This window comes from Syngnathus leptorhynchus, chromosome 5 (genome assembly GCF_054491065.1).
Source record: "Syngnathus leptorhynchus isolate UIUO chromosome 5, UIUO_Slep, whole genome shotgun sequence".
In the NCBI taxonomy this organism is placed as follows: Eukaryota; Metazoa; Chordata; class Actinopteri; order Syngnathiformes; family Syngnathidae; genus Syngnathus; species Syngnathus leptorhynchus.
In genome coordinates this window covers 5,509,964-5,529,113 of record NC_141199.1, presented here as the reverse complement: position 1 = coordinate 5,529,113, position 19,150 = coordinate 5,509,964, and the positions used below count along the sequence as shown (strand labels likewise).

Here is a 19,150-nt window from a genome sequence, read left to right as displayed (position 1 = left end):
AAGAGGAATGTCACTTCTGAGGGTTGTGACAGAAAGGACATGATCCCAGATAACAGTGGACGAAATGCGTTTTCTTAGCAGGGTGTCCGGGCTCTCCTTTTGAGACAGGGTGAGAAGCTCGATAATCGGATGAGTGATTTAGGGATGAGCTGGTGCTTTTCATATTGACAGGAGGTGCATTGTTCATCCTAACCAGATACCTGAGCTACCTGGTTAGGATAACTCCCAGACGCCTGCCTGGTAAGGTGTTCCAAGCACGTAGCACTACTGAGGAGACCCCGGGGATGACCCAGGGCACGCTGGAGAAATTGTCTTCTGGCTGGCTTGGGAACACCTTGGGATTACCCTGGACCATCTGAACAAAGTGGCTGGGGAGAGGGGCATTCCCTAATCAAGCTGCCCTCATGACCCAACCATGGATAAGCAGTAGAATATGGATTGGATGGATGGATGGATGGATGGATGGATGGATGGATGGATGGATGGATGGATGGATGGATGGATGGATGGATGGATGGATGGATGGATGGATGGATGGATGGATGGATGGATGGACAGTCTCAAGGTTTCTCATAATAGTTCCACAATCGGGGTTTTGAGTGTTTTTTCTTGCTTTCCTGGGGGTTAAGATCAGGGAATGTGGAAAATACCTGTCAAATGTGAAGCCTTCAGAGACATTCTTGTGATAAGGGCTGTATAAAAAATTTGACTTTACTTGACGGACGAATGGAACAATAGATGGATGGGGCCAGGATGGCTGGAAAGACATTCAGGATACCCTTTTATTTCTCCTTAATACGTTGCTGAGGTATCAGATCGGTACTCGGTACGAATGGATGCAAATAACAATAATAATGATCCATCAATCCATCCATTATCTGTACCGCTTGTCCCCACGGGGGTTGTGGGCGTGCTGGAGCCTATCCCAGCAGTCATTAGGCAGTAGGCGGGGGACACCCTGAACTGGTTGCCAGCCAATCGCAGGGCACACAGAGACGAACAATCATTCGAACTCGCACTCACACCTAGGGACAATTTGGAGTGCACAATCGGCCTACCAAGCATGTTTTTGGGATGTAAGCCGCAATAATAATAATAATTATAATTTATATGGGGCGGCTCAGTGATGCACTGGTTAGCACGTCCGCCTCACAGTTAGGAGGGTGCCGGTTCGATTCCACCTCCGACCCTCCCTGTGTGGAGTTTGCATGTTCTCCCCGAGCACGCATGGGTTTCCTCCGGGCACTCCGGTTTCCTCCCACATCCAATTTATATGGTTGCCGCATCTGCCTCACCGTTGGTTTGAATACGAGCAACAGTGATTGTCTATATGTGCCTTGAGATTGCCTAGTGACCAGTCTAGGGTGTACCCCACACAAAACTATGACGTATTGTGATGGTGTGAGTACAATGCTATCCATATCTTAAGAAATTGTCAGTATGTCTTCTTGACAGATTATACAGTATATTATCATTTAGACAGAAATCAGACCTTGCTTGTTTACATGGCTGAATTAAATTGTCATCGTTGGTTTTATTTTAGCTCTAGCAGTTGAAGAGCGAGCCCGACAGCTGCATATGAAAGTACATTCCTATCGGCCTTCAGCTTCCCATGACCCTGAGTCGGACCTCAAGTATAAACGGGAGGTAAGACTTCTTTTTCTTCATCTTCCTTAGAAAAGTAATGAGGTGGAATCTTTAAAGCAGAATAGCATCAAATGTCAATGCCTTTTTATGTATTTATATGACTAGACATCATCATCCAGACCAGGTAAAATCCCAGCCACAGTTTGGCTTTGCTTCTTATCAGCAGCAGGTTTACCTGCTGGTTGATTAGAAACACCTGTTGATAAAGATAAACTGTGGCAGGTTTCTACTTTCTGGACATGGATTTTACACCTCTGGACATGTTGCACCTCGGAATGTGTGTATTTAGACCTGACTTTTTGGTCCATTTTGAAAGGACCAGGGTTCAATTCTAACGCTGGTCTGGACCTTTTATGCAGGTGTGAATACACGCAAATGAATCCTGGTGCGGATGAAAGAACCGGACCGAGACCCACTTTTTAAAGTGGTTTCGGTTCGCTTTCAAAGAGACTCTGGTGAGGTTTGCTTCACGTGTGAATATAAATAGCGTAGATCCGAACCAACAGCACAAATATGCGGAACAGGAACGCGGCACGTAGGACTCGCATGTTTTCCTCCATTTCTGGGTTTGTGCTCTGTGTGCTGCCCTGGTCATTGCTGTCCAATGGGAGCACAGATCGTCACAAGCGTGGATGTGTATACTTCCATTCATCCATTTTCGGAACCGCTTTGTCCCCACGGGGGTCGCGGGCGTGCTCGAGCCTATTCCAGCCATCATCGGGCAGCAGGCGGGGGACACCCTGAACTGGTTGCCAGCCAATCGCAGGGCACACAGAGACGAACAACCATCTCGCACTCACACCTAGGGGCAATTTGGAGTACTCAATCGGCCTACCAAGCATGTTTTTGGGATGCGGGAGGAAACCGGAGTGCCCGGAGAAAACCCACGCGGGCTCGGGAAGAACATGCAAACTCCACACAGGGAGGGCCGGAGGTGGAATCGAACCCGCACCCTCCTAACTGTGAGGCGGAAATGCTACCCAGTGCACCACCGGGCCGCCCGATGTGTATACTTCACTTGCAAAATGTACAGTCTGAATAGGAACCGCACCACGTTTGGTCCGGACCAAACAAGCAGACGAAAGGACTTTTCTGGTCTGAATACACCCTAAGTCCACTTTTGGTCCGAACTAAACAAGCGGACTAAAGGACTCCGCTCAATCCTAATGTGTAATTTTAACATCAGACAAGCTGGATGGATGGATGGATGGATGGATGGATGGATGGATGGATGGATGGATGGATGGATGGATGGATGGATGGATGGATGGATGGATGGATGGATGGATGGATGGATGGATGGATGGATGGATGGATGGATGGATGGATGGATGGATGGAAGTCGACAGCCTGTCTGTGTTGGACCCGAGATATTCATTTTGAAATTATAAATCTACGTTTGTTGTTCTTAGATGTTTGCAGAACAGCGACGTAGCAGCGACAACATGTCTGCGAGGTCGTCAGACAGTGATATGAGCGATATGTCAGCTCTCTCCCGTGCCAGCAGTGCCTCTCGCCTCAGTAGCACCAGCTACATGTCTATCCAGTCAGAACGCCCGGGGGGACGTCTTAGGTCAGTTCGTTCGTTAATTCATACATTGATTACGTTTTCAAATTTTATTTACTTAGGTTCAACTAAGTTCGGAAATGTGTATGAACAGATTTTTGGGGAATCAGCATGTGTTTGAATGTTTTGCTTGTAAAATGCATGCTAATGGCTGTGTATCTTTTCTGTTTTGCATGGCAACTGCTGCATGTTTCCGTCCAACTTTGTGCACTGCTTCTTTCTATCACATATAAACACATAAAACAATGGTGGGATGAAAACTAACATCACTCAGGTCTAAGTCATTAGAGGAGGAAAAGAAAGACAGGCGCATATCATGGGGGGTGTGTAGGGAAGAGGAGAGGAAGAGGGCAGCAGGAAAAAGACGTTTCTCAGAGGAGTTGAAGCGCAGGAGACACACTGTCGCTGGAGAAACAGAGGAGTCCAGGTAAAAATATATATCCTGACTCTGTTTACCTACCTACCTACCCACCTACCGCCCCCTCTCCGTCGCTGTCCCTCTCCCTCCCTATCTCCCTGTCTCCCTTCTTCGCTCTCTCTCTCTCTCTCTCTCTCTCTCTCTCTCTCTCTCTCTCTCTCTCTCTCTCTCTCTCTCTCTCTCTCTCTCTCTCTCTCTCTCTCTCTCTCTCTCTCTCTCTCTCTCTCTCTCTCTCTCTTTCTCTCTCTCTCTCTTTCTCTCTCGACATGGATAGACAACCTTATCCCAATGGGTCTAAGCAGAGACTGATATAGTGCAACTCACTTATTACTGATGTGTTTTTTTATTACAACCGACAGACAAATCATGTCAACAATTAATCACCTGCTAATAATAATTACCATGTGGACCAAAACTAGATAAGACAAGTGCAGTCATTTTAAGGGTTAATTCCTAAGATTTTATAATGCTTATTATCATGCCTAGTTTTAAGTGCATTATAATGCCTAGTTTATTTATTAAATAAAATGAACATAGTCAACAGGTTTCCTTGCCTTCCATGACATAGTTTGGCATCTGTGACAACCACACAATCAGCATTTTCTTCAATGCAGTTTATGTTGTGTGTTACACTACAGTATATGTGTACCTAGTTTTTTATATTTGTGTTTGTTCAGTGCACATCTCAGATCCCTCATTGCATGCATCCTGTGCTGCGACAACCCGGAGCCCGGTCATCCTCCAGAGCAGAATTCCCTTCCATCTGCCCCTTCTGCTGCACAGCTTCCCTTAACTTCCATGCATAGTGTAGCAGAAAGTCCTCAAGCTAATATTCCAGTACTTCCTGTTAACCATCATATCACGTTAGTCAGAGGTCCACACAGACCAGATGCTGATGGTGATGGGTGCAGCATGTCCAGGCTCTCTTGTAGCACATTCAGTCCAATTGAGGGCATCGACACACAGTGGCTCATCCAAACCTGTCGAAGGCTGCAAGCATTTAATTGCTTCTGCTCTTGTATAGTTGCTTGTATGAGAAGAATGAATTTAAATACATAATACAAATTATCTATGGAATTGATTTTGTAAACTTTGTTGCAATGGTGGTAAACTATTTTTTTGTATTTGACCACTAACATCTAAACTGGATTTGCTACTACTGTTATAGCATAATAAAAAACAGGTGACATATTTTATTCGTCACGTAGCATATGTCAGTGTAAGTTTTTTTTGCTGTAGTACGTATTTGAGTACAGGGCCAAAAGGGAAATTGAAGTCCATCCCATCATATCATATCACATCATGTCTGGCGATTTAAAATGTTTGCATTTGTCATCACGGCATGTCAGTCAGCTGACTTGTGCGGTGAAGGTACAGTAAAATACAGATACTATGTCAAACCTTTGGAGCATTTAAATGAGAGACATGCACTGTCTTCTTTCTGAAGTCGGCAGATGAGAGCATCAGCGGGACGCAGCATGCTCAAAAGCTCCAGTGTTAGTGGGGAGATCTACACGCAGGAGCGCACTGATGGCAGCCAGTCAGACACAGCACTCGGCACAGTGGGGGGAGGCAGCAAGAAGAGACGCTCCAGCCTCAGTGCAAGGGTGGTGGCCATTGTTGGAAATCGCCGCAGCCGGAGTACTTCCCAGATAAGTGGCCCTGGTGAGTTGCCACAGCTAATGCTAACAACTCAAAAGTTCTTCTTTTTAGAATGTAAATCCAAGATGATGTTACTTCCCCCAAATGTGGCATGCACTACTTGGTGGTGAGATGAAAAAAAACAGTTGGCCTCATGTGAAGACTGGAAAAGAGAAGGGACATGTAATTTGCGAAAATTCCATGATTCAATTGCTTATGAGCCAGTTGTCCAAATTGATTAATTTTGGTCTTTTCATGAGCCACATTTGAATTATATATCATGCACATTTTACTGAGTGGACTCCATCAACATTCACACACTCAAACATCTGTGTTCAGCGCATGTATCCAAAGCCACACATAAAAACAATGTTTCACAACAAAAAAGATTTGTCCTGGGGAGCAGACGGTATTGAAGTACCAATAATGTCCTTTTATTCTGTAAAGGTTTCATCCCCCGCTGTCCCACTGTGTGTTATCAAAGAACAAACAATAATGATGTATTCTGCAAACTTAAGGGAAATTTGTAGATAGATGAGAGCCACCAAGAGTTTAGCTCCCGGACTTCCACCTCCCATTCAGACAGACTGACCATGAAAGTCGAGCTCTGTTATTCCCTTTCTTTGGGTCAGACATTAAAAGCTATTTGGCCACACTAGGCCTAGAGGGCTGATAGGAAGTCGAGATCTAAGGAAATGTAGCTCACTGAAAAAAAATCCTTTGTCTATGTGTTGGATGAGAACTGAGGCAAGTAAGGAATATTTCCAATAAAGTCTGTACTTTTCCTTTGTGCAGTTTGTGTACAAGATATTTTCATATTTTTTGACATCTTTTCTCCTTGCACCACCTGTTTCATTATAAGGAATGAGTCAAGATTCTGCATTGGGTCAGTCAGCTTGTTTTTCTAGCAAAGCATTTCTTATTTCTGGCTACTGGAGGGAGAGAGTAAAAGTACAGGCATATATCGGTCCTTTGGCCATGAGCCACATAGACACATCACAGAATACTAAACTGCTTTTATTGATACATTTATACTGTCTGGAATATGGTGACTGGCCTTCTACTGCATCCGCAAAAATAGATCACGCTAATTTTTCTCCTACTCTCTGGTTTACCTTGCACAAAATTATATACTAACTGCAAGGGTTTGAAAATAATGGTCTAAATTACAATATCACTATGGAGGCTGCTGGAACGGTTTGTATGAAAAGTCATACAGTACATTCTGTCTCTCTCTTGTGCTCTCTCTCTCGCACTCTCTCTCGCACTCTTTGACGCTTTTCTTTTTTCTTTTTTTTTTGCAGAGGCAAAGACTAAAAAGGAGAAAGGAGCACCGATCCAGAGGAGCACAGAGACCGGCATGGCAGTGGAGCTGACGAGAAACATGAGCCGGCAGCCCAGCAAAGAGTCCAACAATGGCAGCATGAACAGCTACAACTCTGAGGGGAAGTTAGTAACGTTTTCACTTTCTATATATTACTTTTTACAATAAGGCTACATTTTATACATTGTTTGTTAAAACTGTCTTCAACGATTCAACTAGTCACTAACAATTGGGGAAAAACAGCAAAATCACATCTTTTTCTAAGAGTTACTTTGCTATATATTACTAGAATGTAAAATAGGTACAGTAACTAATATGTGACCATGACTTTACTGAATATTGAGCTAACACATTGAAGCTGCTTATAATTGGTTAGAAAAGAGAAATTAATATGTATAGAAAGACCAATGATTACCTCTGGTAATACTAAATAATGAGGGTGTGTCTATAGAAGCCTCCTTTCTCCAGTAATGTGCGTCTTGATCTTGTTCGTGCAGCACTATTTGCCTGGCGGACGGATATGCAGTCAAAACAGCACTTTTCTCCCTAGTGACCGTGTGTTTGGTCACATATCCCTCCGCTCAGCAAATCGGTGCTGCATAACAGCGGTCCACAACGTTTTTACTAATGAGTGTATAATAAGTGTACGTATTAAGACATCACAAAAATCACGGAAAATCCATAGATACGCCGCATCAGACTACAAGCCGCAGGGTTTGAAGCTTGTGCAAAAAGTAGCGGCTTATAGTCCGGAAAATACGGTATATGTTTATGGTATTTTTTGGAAGTATTTTTTCACTTATCAGTGACTAACAGCAAATTGATTATGTTAAAGAAAAACAGTTGGAAAAAGAATTTACCTGTGTCTTTACCAAATTGTGTGTTTTATGTGTTTGTTTTTGTTCTTCTCTTAGTATCTTCTCTGGAGTCAATCTGGGAGCAAGCAGCCAGTTCAGCGACTTTCTGGATGGCCTTGGTCCGGCTCAGTTAGTGGGAAGGCAAACACTTGCTACACCTGCAATAGGTGTGATTGCGCTCACATTTTAGTTCAGTTTTTAGTTAGTTTAGTTGTTTGCCTCTGATTTTCCATACCTTGATCGCGCATACATTTGTTTTTAATGCAACATTGAGACTTTGACAATGAGGCATTGTTGAAATTTTCAGCTTCCCAAAAGAGCATTCCGTTGAGTTATATTTCAAGGATATTTCATAGTCTTACTGCAGTACAAAACAAACTTGTGTAGATCTATAGTAATTATCTTGCCACCATCTTCCTTTGTTATACAGGTGACATCCAGATCGGTATGATGGAGAAAAAGGGTCAGCTGGAGGTGGAGGTTATCAGAGCGCGAGGTCTTGTACAAAAGCCAGGCTCGAAATCCCTCCCAGGTAAAGACTGTAGCTTACCGTATTTTTCAGACTAAAAGTTGAGAGAAAGCTCCGTAGAGTATGACCGGGCGTGCGTAAAAGCCATGTCCGAGCCCCATCCACCGTACACCCCGGACAGCCACCCGGCCGAGCGCCGGCCCCCGACTCCCATCCAGGAGGTGAAAGAGAGCTTCCGTTGAGAAGGACCGGGCGTGCGTAAAGGCCATAATAGTGTTTCAAACCATCTGTGTCACTCCAAATCATGAAATCCTTCAAACTCTTCGTCCTCCGTGTCACTTACAAACAAAGCCGCTAATGATGTCGGTAGTACATGGGGCCCTTCGTCATCTTCGTCATCCCGTGATCGAATCCTTTGCCCTTTATGTAAACAACAGCTGCGCGGCATGGGTGACGTAACTTGCAGTTCAAATGACAGTAATCCCTTGCTACATCGCGGTTCGTTTATCGTGGTTTCACTACATCGCGGATTTTTGAATTTTGAAAATTTGTGATAAAATCACATATAAGTCGCTCCTGAGTATAAGTCGCCCCCCCACCCAAACTATGACAAAAACTGCGATTTATAGTCCGAACATTACGGTATATTGTAGTGTTACCAAAGTAACTGCAAGATGTGGGATTGGTAACCAGCTCTTTATTTCACAAAACAAGAGCTCAACATATGAGCCAACACACGCAAGCGCCCTGGATCGAGCCCCCCCTCCCCCTGCTGCCTTCACAGCCTCGCTCGACAATCTGAAACTACTGAAGTCTAACAACATACACGTTGCTACTCTAAATAAACTATATGTCAAATAACTATAAAATAAATAACAAATTTATCAAACTTTCTGTGTCAGTCCAAATCATTAAATCTCCTGACTCCGGAAGTCAGTGAATGGAACTCATTGTCAGTGAGGCTCCAATTATTCCACAGCCATATTGCGCCCTCATGCGGTTTAAAGTGAAAATAACATGCAAATTGATCAACTATACTAGTAAGTACGTAAGTAATGTCTTAATGATCAAGTAAAAATTTGTGAAAATTTTCACTTATAAGTCGCTCCTGAGAATAAGTCGCCCCACCCAAACTATGGAAAAAACCCGCGACTTATAGTCCGAAAAATACGGTAATTGAAATAATACAACAATCACTCTCTTTTCACCATATCAGCTAATACAAGATCAGTTTGGAGACATTAGGCAAAGCTTGGTGCCTGACTTTGCTCTCTGTTGCCTTCACTTTGAACTTTAGCGTTTAAAGCTCAGAATGCACAGTGGTCAGAGAAATGCAATAATCTTTTTTTATTCTCAATTCTTGGTAACATGTATAATCGTCAAGATATGTCGGCTTCACATTGGCCTCTGCGGGGGTGTCTGAACCCAGACCTGGAGAGCAGCTATCCCGCATGATTTTGTTTCCCTTCTCCAACACACCTAATTCAAATGATCAGAATCGTCATTGGGCTTCTGTAGAGATTGTTAATGAACTGATCATTTGAAGTAGGTATGGTGGAGGAGGGAAACCTCAAACAAGAAACAAGACATACAAGAGAGCAGCCCTCAAGGTCCGGATTTGGACATCCCTGGTCTTGTGGTTAGAACATCTGCTTGACATTTCTGAGGTCTGGCGTTTGAGTTTGGAATCTCAGCTCAGGCCCCCTTGTATGGCGTGTGTATGTTCTTCCTGAGAACCTGCACGGGTTTTTCTCTGGGTATAACAAAGTCACCTGGGATGGGCTTAGCAGTTTAGAAAACAATGGGTCTTTGGGTCCGGTAGAATTTAAGACTGTTTTTTTTTTCTTATCCTTTGTTCAAGGGCAAAAATGCCATTTCAACCTTCTTCAATGTCTTTTACCATCATTGTTTTTTCTATTGCTTCGTCCCTGCCTTCAGCACCTTATGTCAAGGTCTACCTGCTGAATAATGGAGCATACGTAGCCAAAAAGAAAACCAAGATTGCACGGAAAACACTTGACCCACTGTACCAGCAAGCACTGCTGTTTGAGGAAAGTCCACAGGGTAAAGTCCTACAGGTGAGTGGAAAATACAATAGATTTTTTTTTATTCTTACTTTCATGTCTATATTCCCATGTTAGAAATATATTTTAGCGGGAAGAACTAGACCAGCATAGCAAATAATTGCATGGCCTTCTTCAGGTGATTGTATGGGGGGACTACGGCCGCATGGACCATAAAAGCTTCATGGGCGTTGCGCAAATTCTCCTGGAGGAACTGGACTTATCAAGCACAGTAATTGGCTGGTACAAGTTGTTTCCACCTTCCTCTTTGGTGGATCCAACTCTGGCTTCCCTCACACGGCGAGCTTCTCAGTCGTCGCTGGACAGCTCCTCTGGACCGCCCGGGATCCGATCCTAGTGGGCCAACAGCTCAACACCGCTCTCCGAGTGATTAACTCCTGACATGCACTGTAAGAAGGGATAGAACGCTGAAGCAGAAATGTAGTGCAACAACAATCAGAAAACACATTTCTTGAGATCTGACAATCACTTCTGTCGTGGTTCATTTCGTCTGTTCAGGGGAGCGCCACTTTTCAGTGCTCCATAAAAATTTAGAAAAATGTCTCAGTTTTGCTTTGTGTGTGTACGCTGAAGATTGGGGGCTGACTCCAGACAACAGGCAGTAGCTTTCAAGTTGAGCTGATGAAGTAGATACAAGATGAATTCCATGTGACAAATGAAGCAGGGTGGCTTTTAGCTGAAAACAGCAAAGCAATGAATTGTACTTAAGCGTTGGAATGTATGAACTTGAGACAGAGGTAACCTCCCGCCACATCTGCAGGTAGTGAGGGCACTGGCATCCTATCTGCAGGGGCCTCCTCTAGAACCCCATCAGACTGCCAGCACCTCTGTCCAGGAGCAGGGGGCTTTCATATGGGTATTAACTCTGGAAGCACAGGGCCTTCTTCTGGTGCCTACACCCTGAAGCCGCATCACCGGTCCCTCTCTCTGTCGAATGATCTTCTTTTCAAAATGTTTACCATGGCTTCTTCAAAGCCATACTGTCTTGTGTGTTTGTTTTGTTGTCTTTTTATTTCTCCTCTGTTACTATTGCACAAAATGATTTTATAGTGTGTTAAATGCTCATGATATGTTGTCAGTCTGGTGTGTGCATGGAGATAAAAACAAGCGATTTAAAAAAAAAAGGGAAATGAAACTATTGTCTGCAGGTTTTGTGCAGGTAAGGGGGACTGGTGATTAAGACACATCTTAGATTTTTAAACATGAAATGAAGTTGTCTGTGTACAGATGTGTATTAGGCCTCCCAGGAGAATGACCAACAACTAAACGTGTGTTACAATTAAACGTGACAGAAATACATCACTCAAAAACCTGAAAAAAAGAAAATCTTTATTTACCAAAGGAAGAGTTTGTTAACAGTCAAAATAACCTCACCCAAGCATGTTTAAATGTTTTTATTGAACCTTTATTTTATGTTCTCTTGGGAATTAAACAAGCACAAGAGCTTGTTTTTTTTACAACTAAAAGTTTAACTTTTTAACAAAAGAAACAAACGGAGTTTTGAAAAAGAAAAAACTGAGATGCCCACTGGCCCTGTTAATTTTGGTGTAGTTATTAGGAAACAGAAAAAGAGAAACTGCTCACACTTTTTATTGTGTAACACTGTTCATGTGCAAGTTACCGATCAGACTGATATGTCAGGACAACATAAAAGCTCATTCTCCATTTGCCCTATGGACCCCCTCTTACCTTGTAAGAAGAGGGCCGGTATGACCTGCTCTGAGCTGCATGTAATTTTCTTTACTTCCTAAAGGAATCAGTTACATAAAAAAAGATACAGAACTGGATATGTGTTTTTTTTTTCCACTTAACTGTAGGGCCACTTGTATGTTGCATGCAGTTGTACAGTTTGCTCGTAATTGAATATTGGAGGTAAAACCAATAAATGGAAGCCATTCCCATCACACAAATGCAATGGAATCCAACTGCGGTCTATGCCATGTCCCTCAGTCAGGTGCTGAACGTCTCTCAAACAGAATCGGAAGATAACGTTGACGTTGTTCCTCATCCCCTCTGACAAATGTACTGTAGTCGTGAGCAGACCTCACAACCCCTCCTGCTGTTATTCCACATCATTGTATACCTCCGAGGAGCTGGTGCATCAATAAACATGTAAAGTGCAAATGCAAATCAGATCCACTTATATGGAACTATATCTTTTGGTTCAACATTATGTTGTCAGATAGGATATTGTGCGTTATGAAGTAGAAAAGCAAATACAGAGCCAGTGATACACTGTAAATATTCAACAGCCATTCAACCAGGGGCCAATTCATTTAATGAGGATTTATGAATCCACTGTTGGGGACCACACAGTGGGACAACTCAAGGTAATAGACTTGGGTTTGCAGTGCTCAGCCATTAAAATGAACAAGTCTGTAAAAGATGTCTCAATGATCATTTAAAGTTCAAACCCTTTCCCATTTTAAAAATGTTTATTTTTATTCATTGTCAGTATTAACAGGAAAATATTGATTGTTTACAGCGTATGTGTTCCACTGAAAGAAAATTGATTGCAACATTTCTTGTTTGTATAACAGATGTGGCTCAAATGATGTGTATGTTTTATATTTCAAAATGTTAATTTTTATGATTTACAAATAAAAAGAATGTGTGGAAGAAATTGCACATCTATTCATTTCAACTTTTATCTATTCTTTGAGGCTAAAGTCTTTCGAGCAAGTTCACCCTAGAGCAGGGGTGCCCACACTTTTTCAGCTCGCGAGCTACTTATAAGATGAACAAGTCAAAACGATCTGCCTACTATAAAAATGCAAAACATGAATTAAATTCTATATTATCATTATTTACATTATTATTATTACTATTTAATATTGTGTATTATTTCTTTCCTTTTTTCCCTTTTAGGATATGTAAAGTATTATTTGAATTGAATTTGATCTACAATACATATTGGTGTGTCTTGCATAATTACATTAACCCACATGGCACAATACAACTCACATTGGCCATCGTTTGCCCTTACCTTACTCTGATGACTTGCACTGAATGGTATCGCTAAGGCAGCATAGTCCAGACAGGAGCTGCTGATAGCCAGTTTCAAGCATGCTTCCAGAAGATCATCGGTCATGGTAGAATGGTATTTAGTAATGATGGGCAAATGAAGCTTCAAGATGATTCATGAACCCGTTGTTGTGTTTACTTAGACCTCTAGATGGCACTCTCTGTTCACCAAAGACCTGGAAGCCCACCAACTTGCCATTTCTTAAAACCCTCACTTTAAACCAACATTGCCATCTAGAGGAGCCAAAGAATACAAAAACTGGTTCATGAAACTTTATTTTCTCATCACTAGTATTTAGACTTAATAATGTTCATGTAGGAAAAGGCTGATTCGCACAAATAGGTGGAACCGAATAATGCCGTCAGGGAAATGGCACATTTGGGTATTTCCCCTCTGGTATTATGTTCCAGATGTGTCCATGAACCTTTAATTCTTTTATACTCTTGGTTTTATTTATTTTAAATAAATTGGAGGCTAGCTACGCAGCAAGGTGAATGAACAAGTTAAACACGCATGCGCGAGGTGTCAAAAGTTCAGACGTCAGATTGGCTACCCTGTATGTCAATCAAATGACAAACGTCATTGTGGCAATGGATCCCCTACTTTTTAATGTCATGTGATCTACCCACATTTCCTTCGCGATCGACCAGTAGATCTAAGGGTCTCAAACTCAATTTACCTGGGGACCACTGGAAGTAGAGTCTGGGGTGAGGCTGTGCCGTATTGGGTTTTTTGAGGCTCGTATAAAAACTTTTAACGTTATCAAATGTAAGAAAAATAATCATCAAACAGTAATAAATAAATAAAATAACAATAATGTAAACAATAATACAGCTGATACAGAAACCACGTTGTTTCCGGACTATAAACCGCACCTGATTATAAACGGCTGTTAGTTTAATATTTAATTACCATTTGTAAGAGAATACAGTAATCCCTTGTTTATCGCGGATAATTGTTTCCAAAAACCACCCGCGATAAGTAAAATCTGCGAAATAGGGTCACCCGCTCATCTGTACATTTTTTGTGTCAATAGATGTATATGAAACCATTTAAGTGCATTTTATTATTAGAACATTAAATCATTCTTTCAAACATGTAAATAGTATTTATAGTATAGTAATTAATAGTATATATAACATACAGAAAATTTTGTATAAATATTTACAATATAAATCTTATACATGTGTGCGTGTCACATGCTAATTCGCGATCGTGCTAACACGCGAAAATGGACCTCTAGAGGAATGTAAACCAACATTTGGAGCAATACTACATTGTCCTAAAGGTGAGACATATGTGACCGTTCATTTCTCTTGTTAGGAGACCCACTTACGTCAATGACTGCTGTACCACTGTAACGTACACGAACGTGAAACAGGAAGTGGTATTGCCTGAAAACGGCCTCCAAAATAAATAAAGCACCCTACCTCAAATCAAAGCACGAATGAATAACATGGTGAATTCTTAACACATACTGTAAATATGTTTTTAGAACAGCTTTTATTATTACTACTACATTTTTTATAACAAGGTACAAGTGTACATCCTGTAAATATGTTTTTAGAACTCTTTTACTATTATAACAATTTTTCTATAACAAGGTACAACACTGTAAATATGTTTGTAGAACTCTTATTATTATTATTCATATATATATATATATATATATATATATATATATATATATATATATATATATATATATATATATATATATATATATATATATATATATATATATATATATATATGAATAATTTATATATATATGAATAATTTATATATATAAATATAAAGGTACAAGTGTACGCACTGCAATTGTGTGGGCACTACCTGCTGACGTGTGAGCAACTTTCGTGCCATAATTCCCCAAATTAGAAGTTTTATTTTGAATTTGAATTTTTTTTTTTAATTTGGAACAAAATCCGCGATGTAGTAAAATAATAACAATAAACGAACCGCGATGGAGCGAGGGATTACTGTATACACATGGAAGATTGTCAGGAAATAGATGGTTCTTTGGGGACGCATACCTTTTATTAACATAACTTTACTTTAACTTGAAAGCGGCATCATATGCATTCCTTTGGTCCCCCATAATGAGGGTTTGAGCATAAAAGCGCACTTTCTCCAGGAATGTCCGCCTTGATCTCGTTCTGTCTCTTGTTCATGTCAATTGTGCGGACGGACATGCGATCAACAGACCACTCTTCTCCCCAGTGATCGTGTGTCTGGTCACATATCCCTCCGCCCAGTAAAGCGGTGGCACAATAGCGGTCCACATCTTATTTACTAACGAGCAGTGGCGGTTCTACACTGAATTAAGCCCTGGGCGAGACTACTTCCAAGCGATAGGCGATCTTTTTGAGCTCTCCATCTCCGTACAATATACTCTGTGACACCATAGTTCACAGCCGCTTAGCAATTGTTTGAAGACTCAGCCTCATTTATCATCTTCATCTTGAAGTTTGCATCATAACTTCTCCTCAGCTGACGGTTAACCTGGCCGATCTTCGACCCACTTTTCACCAGATTGTCACTACGTTTCTCCATTTTCTGTTATCTCTTCTCTTATTTTCTTCTTTTTTCTTTCTTACCGCTATTTTTTATTATTATTATTCGTGCTACCGCTATTTTTAATTTTTCTTCTTCGTGACAGGGGTTCGCTTTGACCTGGTTGTGAATGGGTATAATGTCTAGACCCCGAATGTAAGACGACCCCCACTTTTTCAGTCTTATTTCAATGCAATAAACACCATTTTATAATCGGGCCAATACAGTACACAGCTATAGATTAATACTCTAAGTGCTGGAAATTAAAAGTGGCAAGGCTGTACAATGGTTTACTGTAGCTTGAAGGAGAGGAAAGGTGTGCACATACAAGAACCAGTCATTTGAGCGTTAAAAAGTGGATTTAAAAAGCCGTTGACGTTGATAAGCACTGAAATGCTGTGCCAGTCTTCAAATTGATACTACAGTCATATACACTGCTCTAAAAAATTAAAGGAACACTTTGAAAACACATCAGATTTCAGTGGTGAAAAAAAAAGTGGGATATCTATACTGATATGGACAGTTTAATGTCTCAGGAACAAAAGGATGCCACATCTTTTGATGGAAATAAACGTTTTCAGCCTACAGAGGGCTTAGTATATAGACACCCCAAAAATCAAAGTGAAAAAATGATGTGGCAGGCTCAACCATTTTGCCTAAATTCAATTTCTGCAATTCAAAACTCTTTTCAATATCTTGTGTAGCCCCCACAAGCTTGTATGCATGCTTGACAACGTCGCGGCATGCTCCTAATGAGACGACGGATGGTGTCTTGTGGAATGTCCTCCCAGATCTGTCTAAGGGCATCAGTGAGCTCCTGCAAAGTCTAACGAGCAACCTGGCGGCGTCTGATGGACCAAAACATTATGTCCCAAAGGTGTTCTATCGGGTTTAGATCAGGTGATCGTGAGGGCCATTCAATTGTGTCAATTCCTTCATCCTCCAGATACCGTCTGCATACTCTTGCCACATGAGGCCGGGAATGTCGTGGATCAGGAGGAACCCAGGACCTACTGCACCAGCATAGGGTCTGACCATGGATGCAAGGATTTCATCCCGATACCTAATGGCAGTCAGACTGCCGTTCTCTAGCTTGTAGAGGTCTGTTCGTCCCTCCATGGAAATGCCTCCCTAGACCATCACTGACCCACCACCGAACCGGTCATGCTGAATGATGTTGCAGGCAGCATAACACTCTCCTTGGCTTCTCCAGACCCTTTCACGTCTATCACAGGTGCTCAGGGTAAAACTGCTCTCATCTGTGAGAAGCACAGGGCGCCAGTGGCGGACTTGCCAATTCTGGTGTTCTATGGCAAATGCCAGTCGAGCTCCACGGTGCTGAGTAGTGAGCATAGAGCACACTACAGGACGTCGTGCCCTGAGGCCACCCTCGTGAAGTCTGTTTCTGACTGTTTGGGCAAAAACATTCACACCAGTAGCCTGCTGAAGGTCATTCTGTAGGGCTCGGGCAGTGCTCAACCTGTTCCTCCTTACACAAAGCAGCGGATATCAGTCCTGCTGATGGGATGAGGACCGTCTACGGGCCTGTGCAGCTCTCCTAAAGTAACTGCCCGTCTCCTGGAATCTCCTCCATGCTCTGGAGATTGTACTGGGAGACACATCAAATCTTCTTGCAACAGCACGCATGGATGTGTCATCCTGGGGGAGTTGGACAATCTGCCCAACTTCAGGGTTAAGAAATCGCCTCATGCTTCCAGTCGTGATCATGACTCTTGCTAAAGCCAACACTTGTGGAAAAACAGTTAAAAAAGATCAAGAAGGAGGAGCTTGAAATGGCCTCCACCTGCAAAACCAGTCCTGTTTTGGGGACCATCTCGTTGTTGCCCCTCTAGTGTACCTATTGTTAATTCCATAATACCAATGCAGCTGAAAGTGATTAACAACCCCCTCTGCCACGTGCCTGACCAAAACCTTATCAGAAAAGTGTAATTGAATTCATGCCATACCCTGATAAAAAACTGTTCCTTTAATTTTTTTGAGCAGTGTACGTACGGGCATTCCCATTATATGGGCCTTCCGTAACAAGTGCAATCAAAGTCTGATCCATTTGTTGAGTGACACTGCCACCAAAAGATGGCGCAGTTTCATTATATGTAAGACGCAGATGCCGTTGTCGACTGTACAGAACATGCGCTCAAGCCTACACAGGTTAAAATGATATCAAGAACACTCAAATGGGTTTGAATTCAATGTGGCCATATTGCGCTTTCGTTTATAGACATTGTATTGCCTATTTAGAAACGTGTAACGTGTAACACCGTTCATGACTGCGCGCCCCAAAAGGGGAAGTTCAGTTGGGGTCGTTATGTGTCCAACAAAAAAGAACAGCTCATTTAAATGTCTTTTTTTTGTGGGGGGGGGGGCATACAGATTACACTTTCAATGCTCATCTTTCTTACAGTCACACTGAGCCTATCCAATTGTTTATCATCTCTGGATTTACAACTGACATGTATCTGAAAATTTTGCACAAGTTAACGAGGACAGATAGTATATAAACTAAGCAAAATGTACATTATTATTATTATTATTATTATTATTATTATTATTATTATTATTATTATCTGTTTTTGCATCTGTTTTTTAGATGCAATGTGGCCCCTGGCTGTTTTAACTATATAATAAAGAATCATATGGGGCAACACGATTGAAAAAAAAGTGGGCTGTGTGGTACTATTTCTAGTTGGAACAACTTAAAAATAAAATCAACTGACATTTAAGGCAGTGTTGTGACGTCACATAAGGATAGCTATTTACTGGAAGCCTGCACCACGAAAGGGGTTTGAGACTTCTCAAAGAGATGATAGACATCAAAGGTTTGAAGTGCTGTCGCTTTCTTTCTTTTTTTTGTGGAAAGTTATTTGTTTGTGTGTGGAGAATTAAAGAGGCATAACTTGCATTCATCTTCATATTAACAACGTTAGGTACCACCCCAAAGAAAGCAAATTGTTTGCGCAATAAGATTTGCTGAGTTGTCTAAGTTATGGGGCCTAAAATAAGGGAATAGTTCCGTTAACCAATTTCTTTGTAGTGGAATGCGGGAAGGCAATTTTCACAACAGCAAAACTCTTGCATTCATTCATAAATTTATGAATTAAAATCAACCAGAATTAAGAAGATCTGGGGTGGAAGAATGAAGTTTTTACATTTTCACTTAAAACGTAATTCAAGCTAAATTCGTTCCATTAGCCATAATGGTTTGTGCAGATGTTGAATCAGTCCTCGCTCAGGCAGACAAGTGGAAAATTCATCAAGAGCTATGATACCTGATAGGCTTTGTGTGGAAAAGGGGGAAACAAGTCATGTAATCTGTTGCTTTTAAAGGGAAAATCACATTACACGAGAAGCACGTTTGAACTTCCCGTCAAATACACGCAGGAGCTCATATATTCATTGAAATTTAAGCTTTTCCCCCCGCTGATATAAGATATAAGTTTAAACTGCTGTGCTTTGATTTGTGAGTAGACGCAAGGTCAACGGGCGTACAAGAAGTGAACAAAGAATCCAGACTAAAGTAGATTCCTTCTTTAGATTACTCCAT

General features: G+C 41.6%; 1 protein-coding gene across 20 annotated transcripts in view; it reads left to right on the top strand.

The window, feature by feature from the left end:
* Window positions 1-12,624, top strand: part of rims1b (regulating synaptic membrane exocytosis 1b) — an 81,847-nt gene extending 69,223 nt beyond the window's left edge. For 15 of the 20 annotated variants that reach the window (XM_085912412.1, XM_085912411.1, XM_085912408.1 and 12 more), the window contains 8 exons: window positions 1,544-1,647; window positions 3,060-3,220; window positions 5,080-5,297; window positions 6,578-6,722; window positions 7,512-7,621; window positions 7,885-7,986; window positions 9,862-10,001; window positions 10,126-12,624. In XM_085912412.1, coding sequence (XP_085768538.1) covers window positions 1,544-1,647; window positions 3,060-3,220; window positions 5,080-5,297; window positions 6,578-6,722; window positions 7,512-7,621; window positions 7,885-7,986; window positions 9,862-10,001; window positions 10,126-10,344 — 1,199 coding nt within the window. In that variant the 3' untranslated portion in view covers window positions 10,345-12,624. Of the gene's footprint in view, window positions 1-1,543; window positions 1,648-3,059; window positions 3,221-3,488; window positions 3,642-4,309; window positions 5,298-6,577; window positions 6,723-7,511; window positions 7,622-7,884; window positions 7,987-9,861; window positions 10,002-10,125 lie in introns of those variants that run through there. The other 5 variants (XM_085912422.1, XM_085912421.1, XM_085912427.1 and 2 more) reach the window with 4 other exon arrangements.
* Window positions 12,625-19,150: the final 6,526 nt, after the last annotated feature.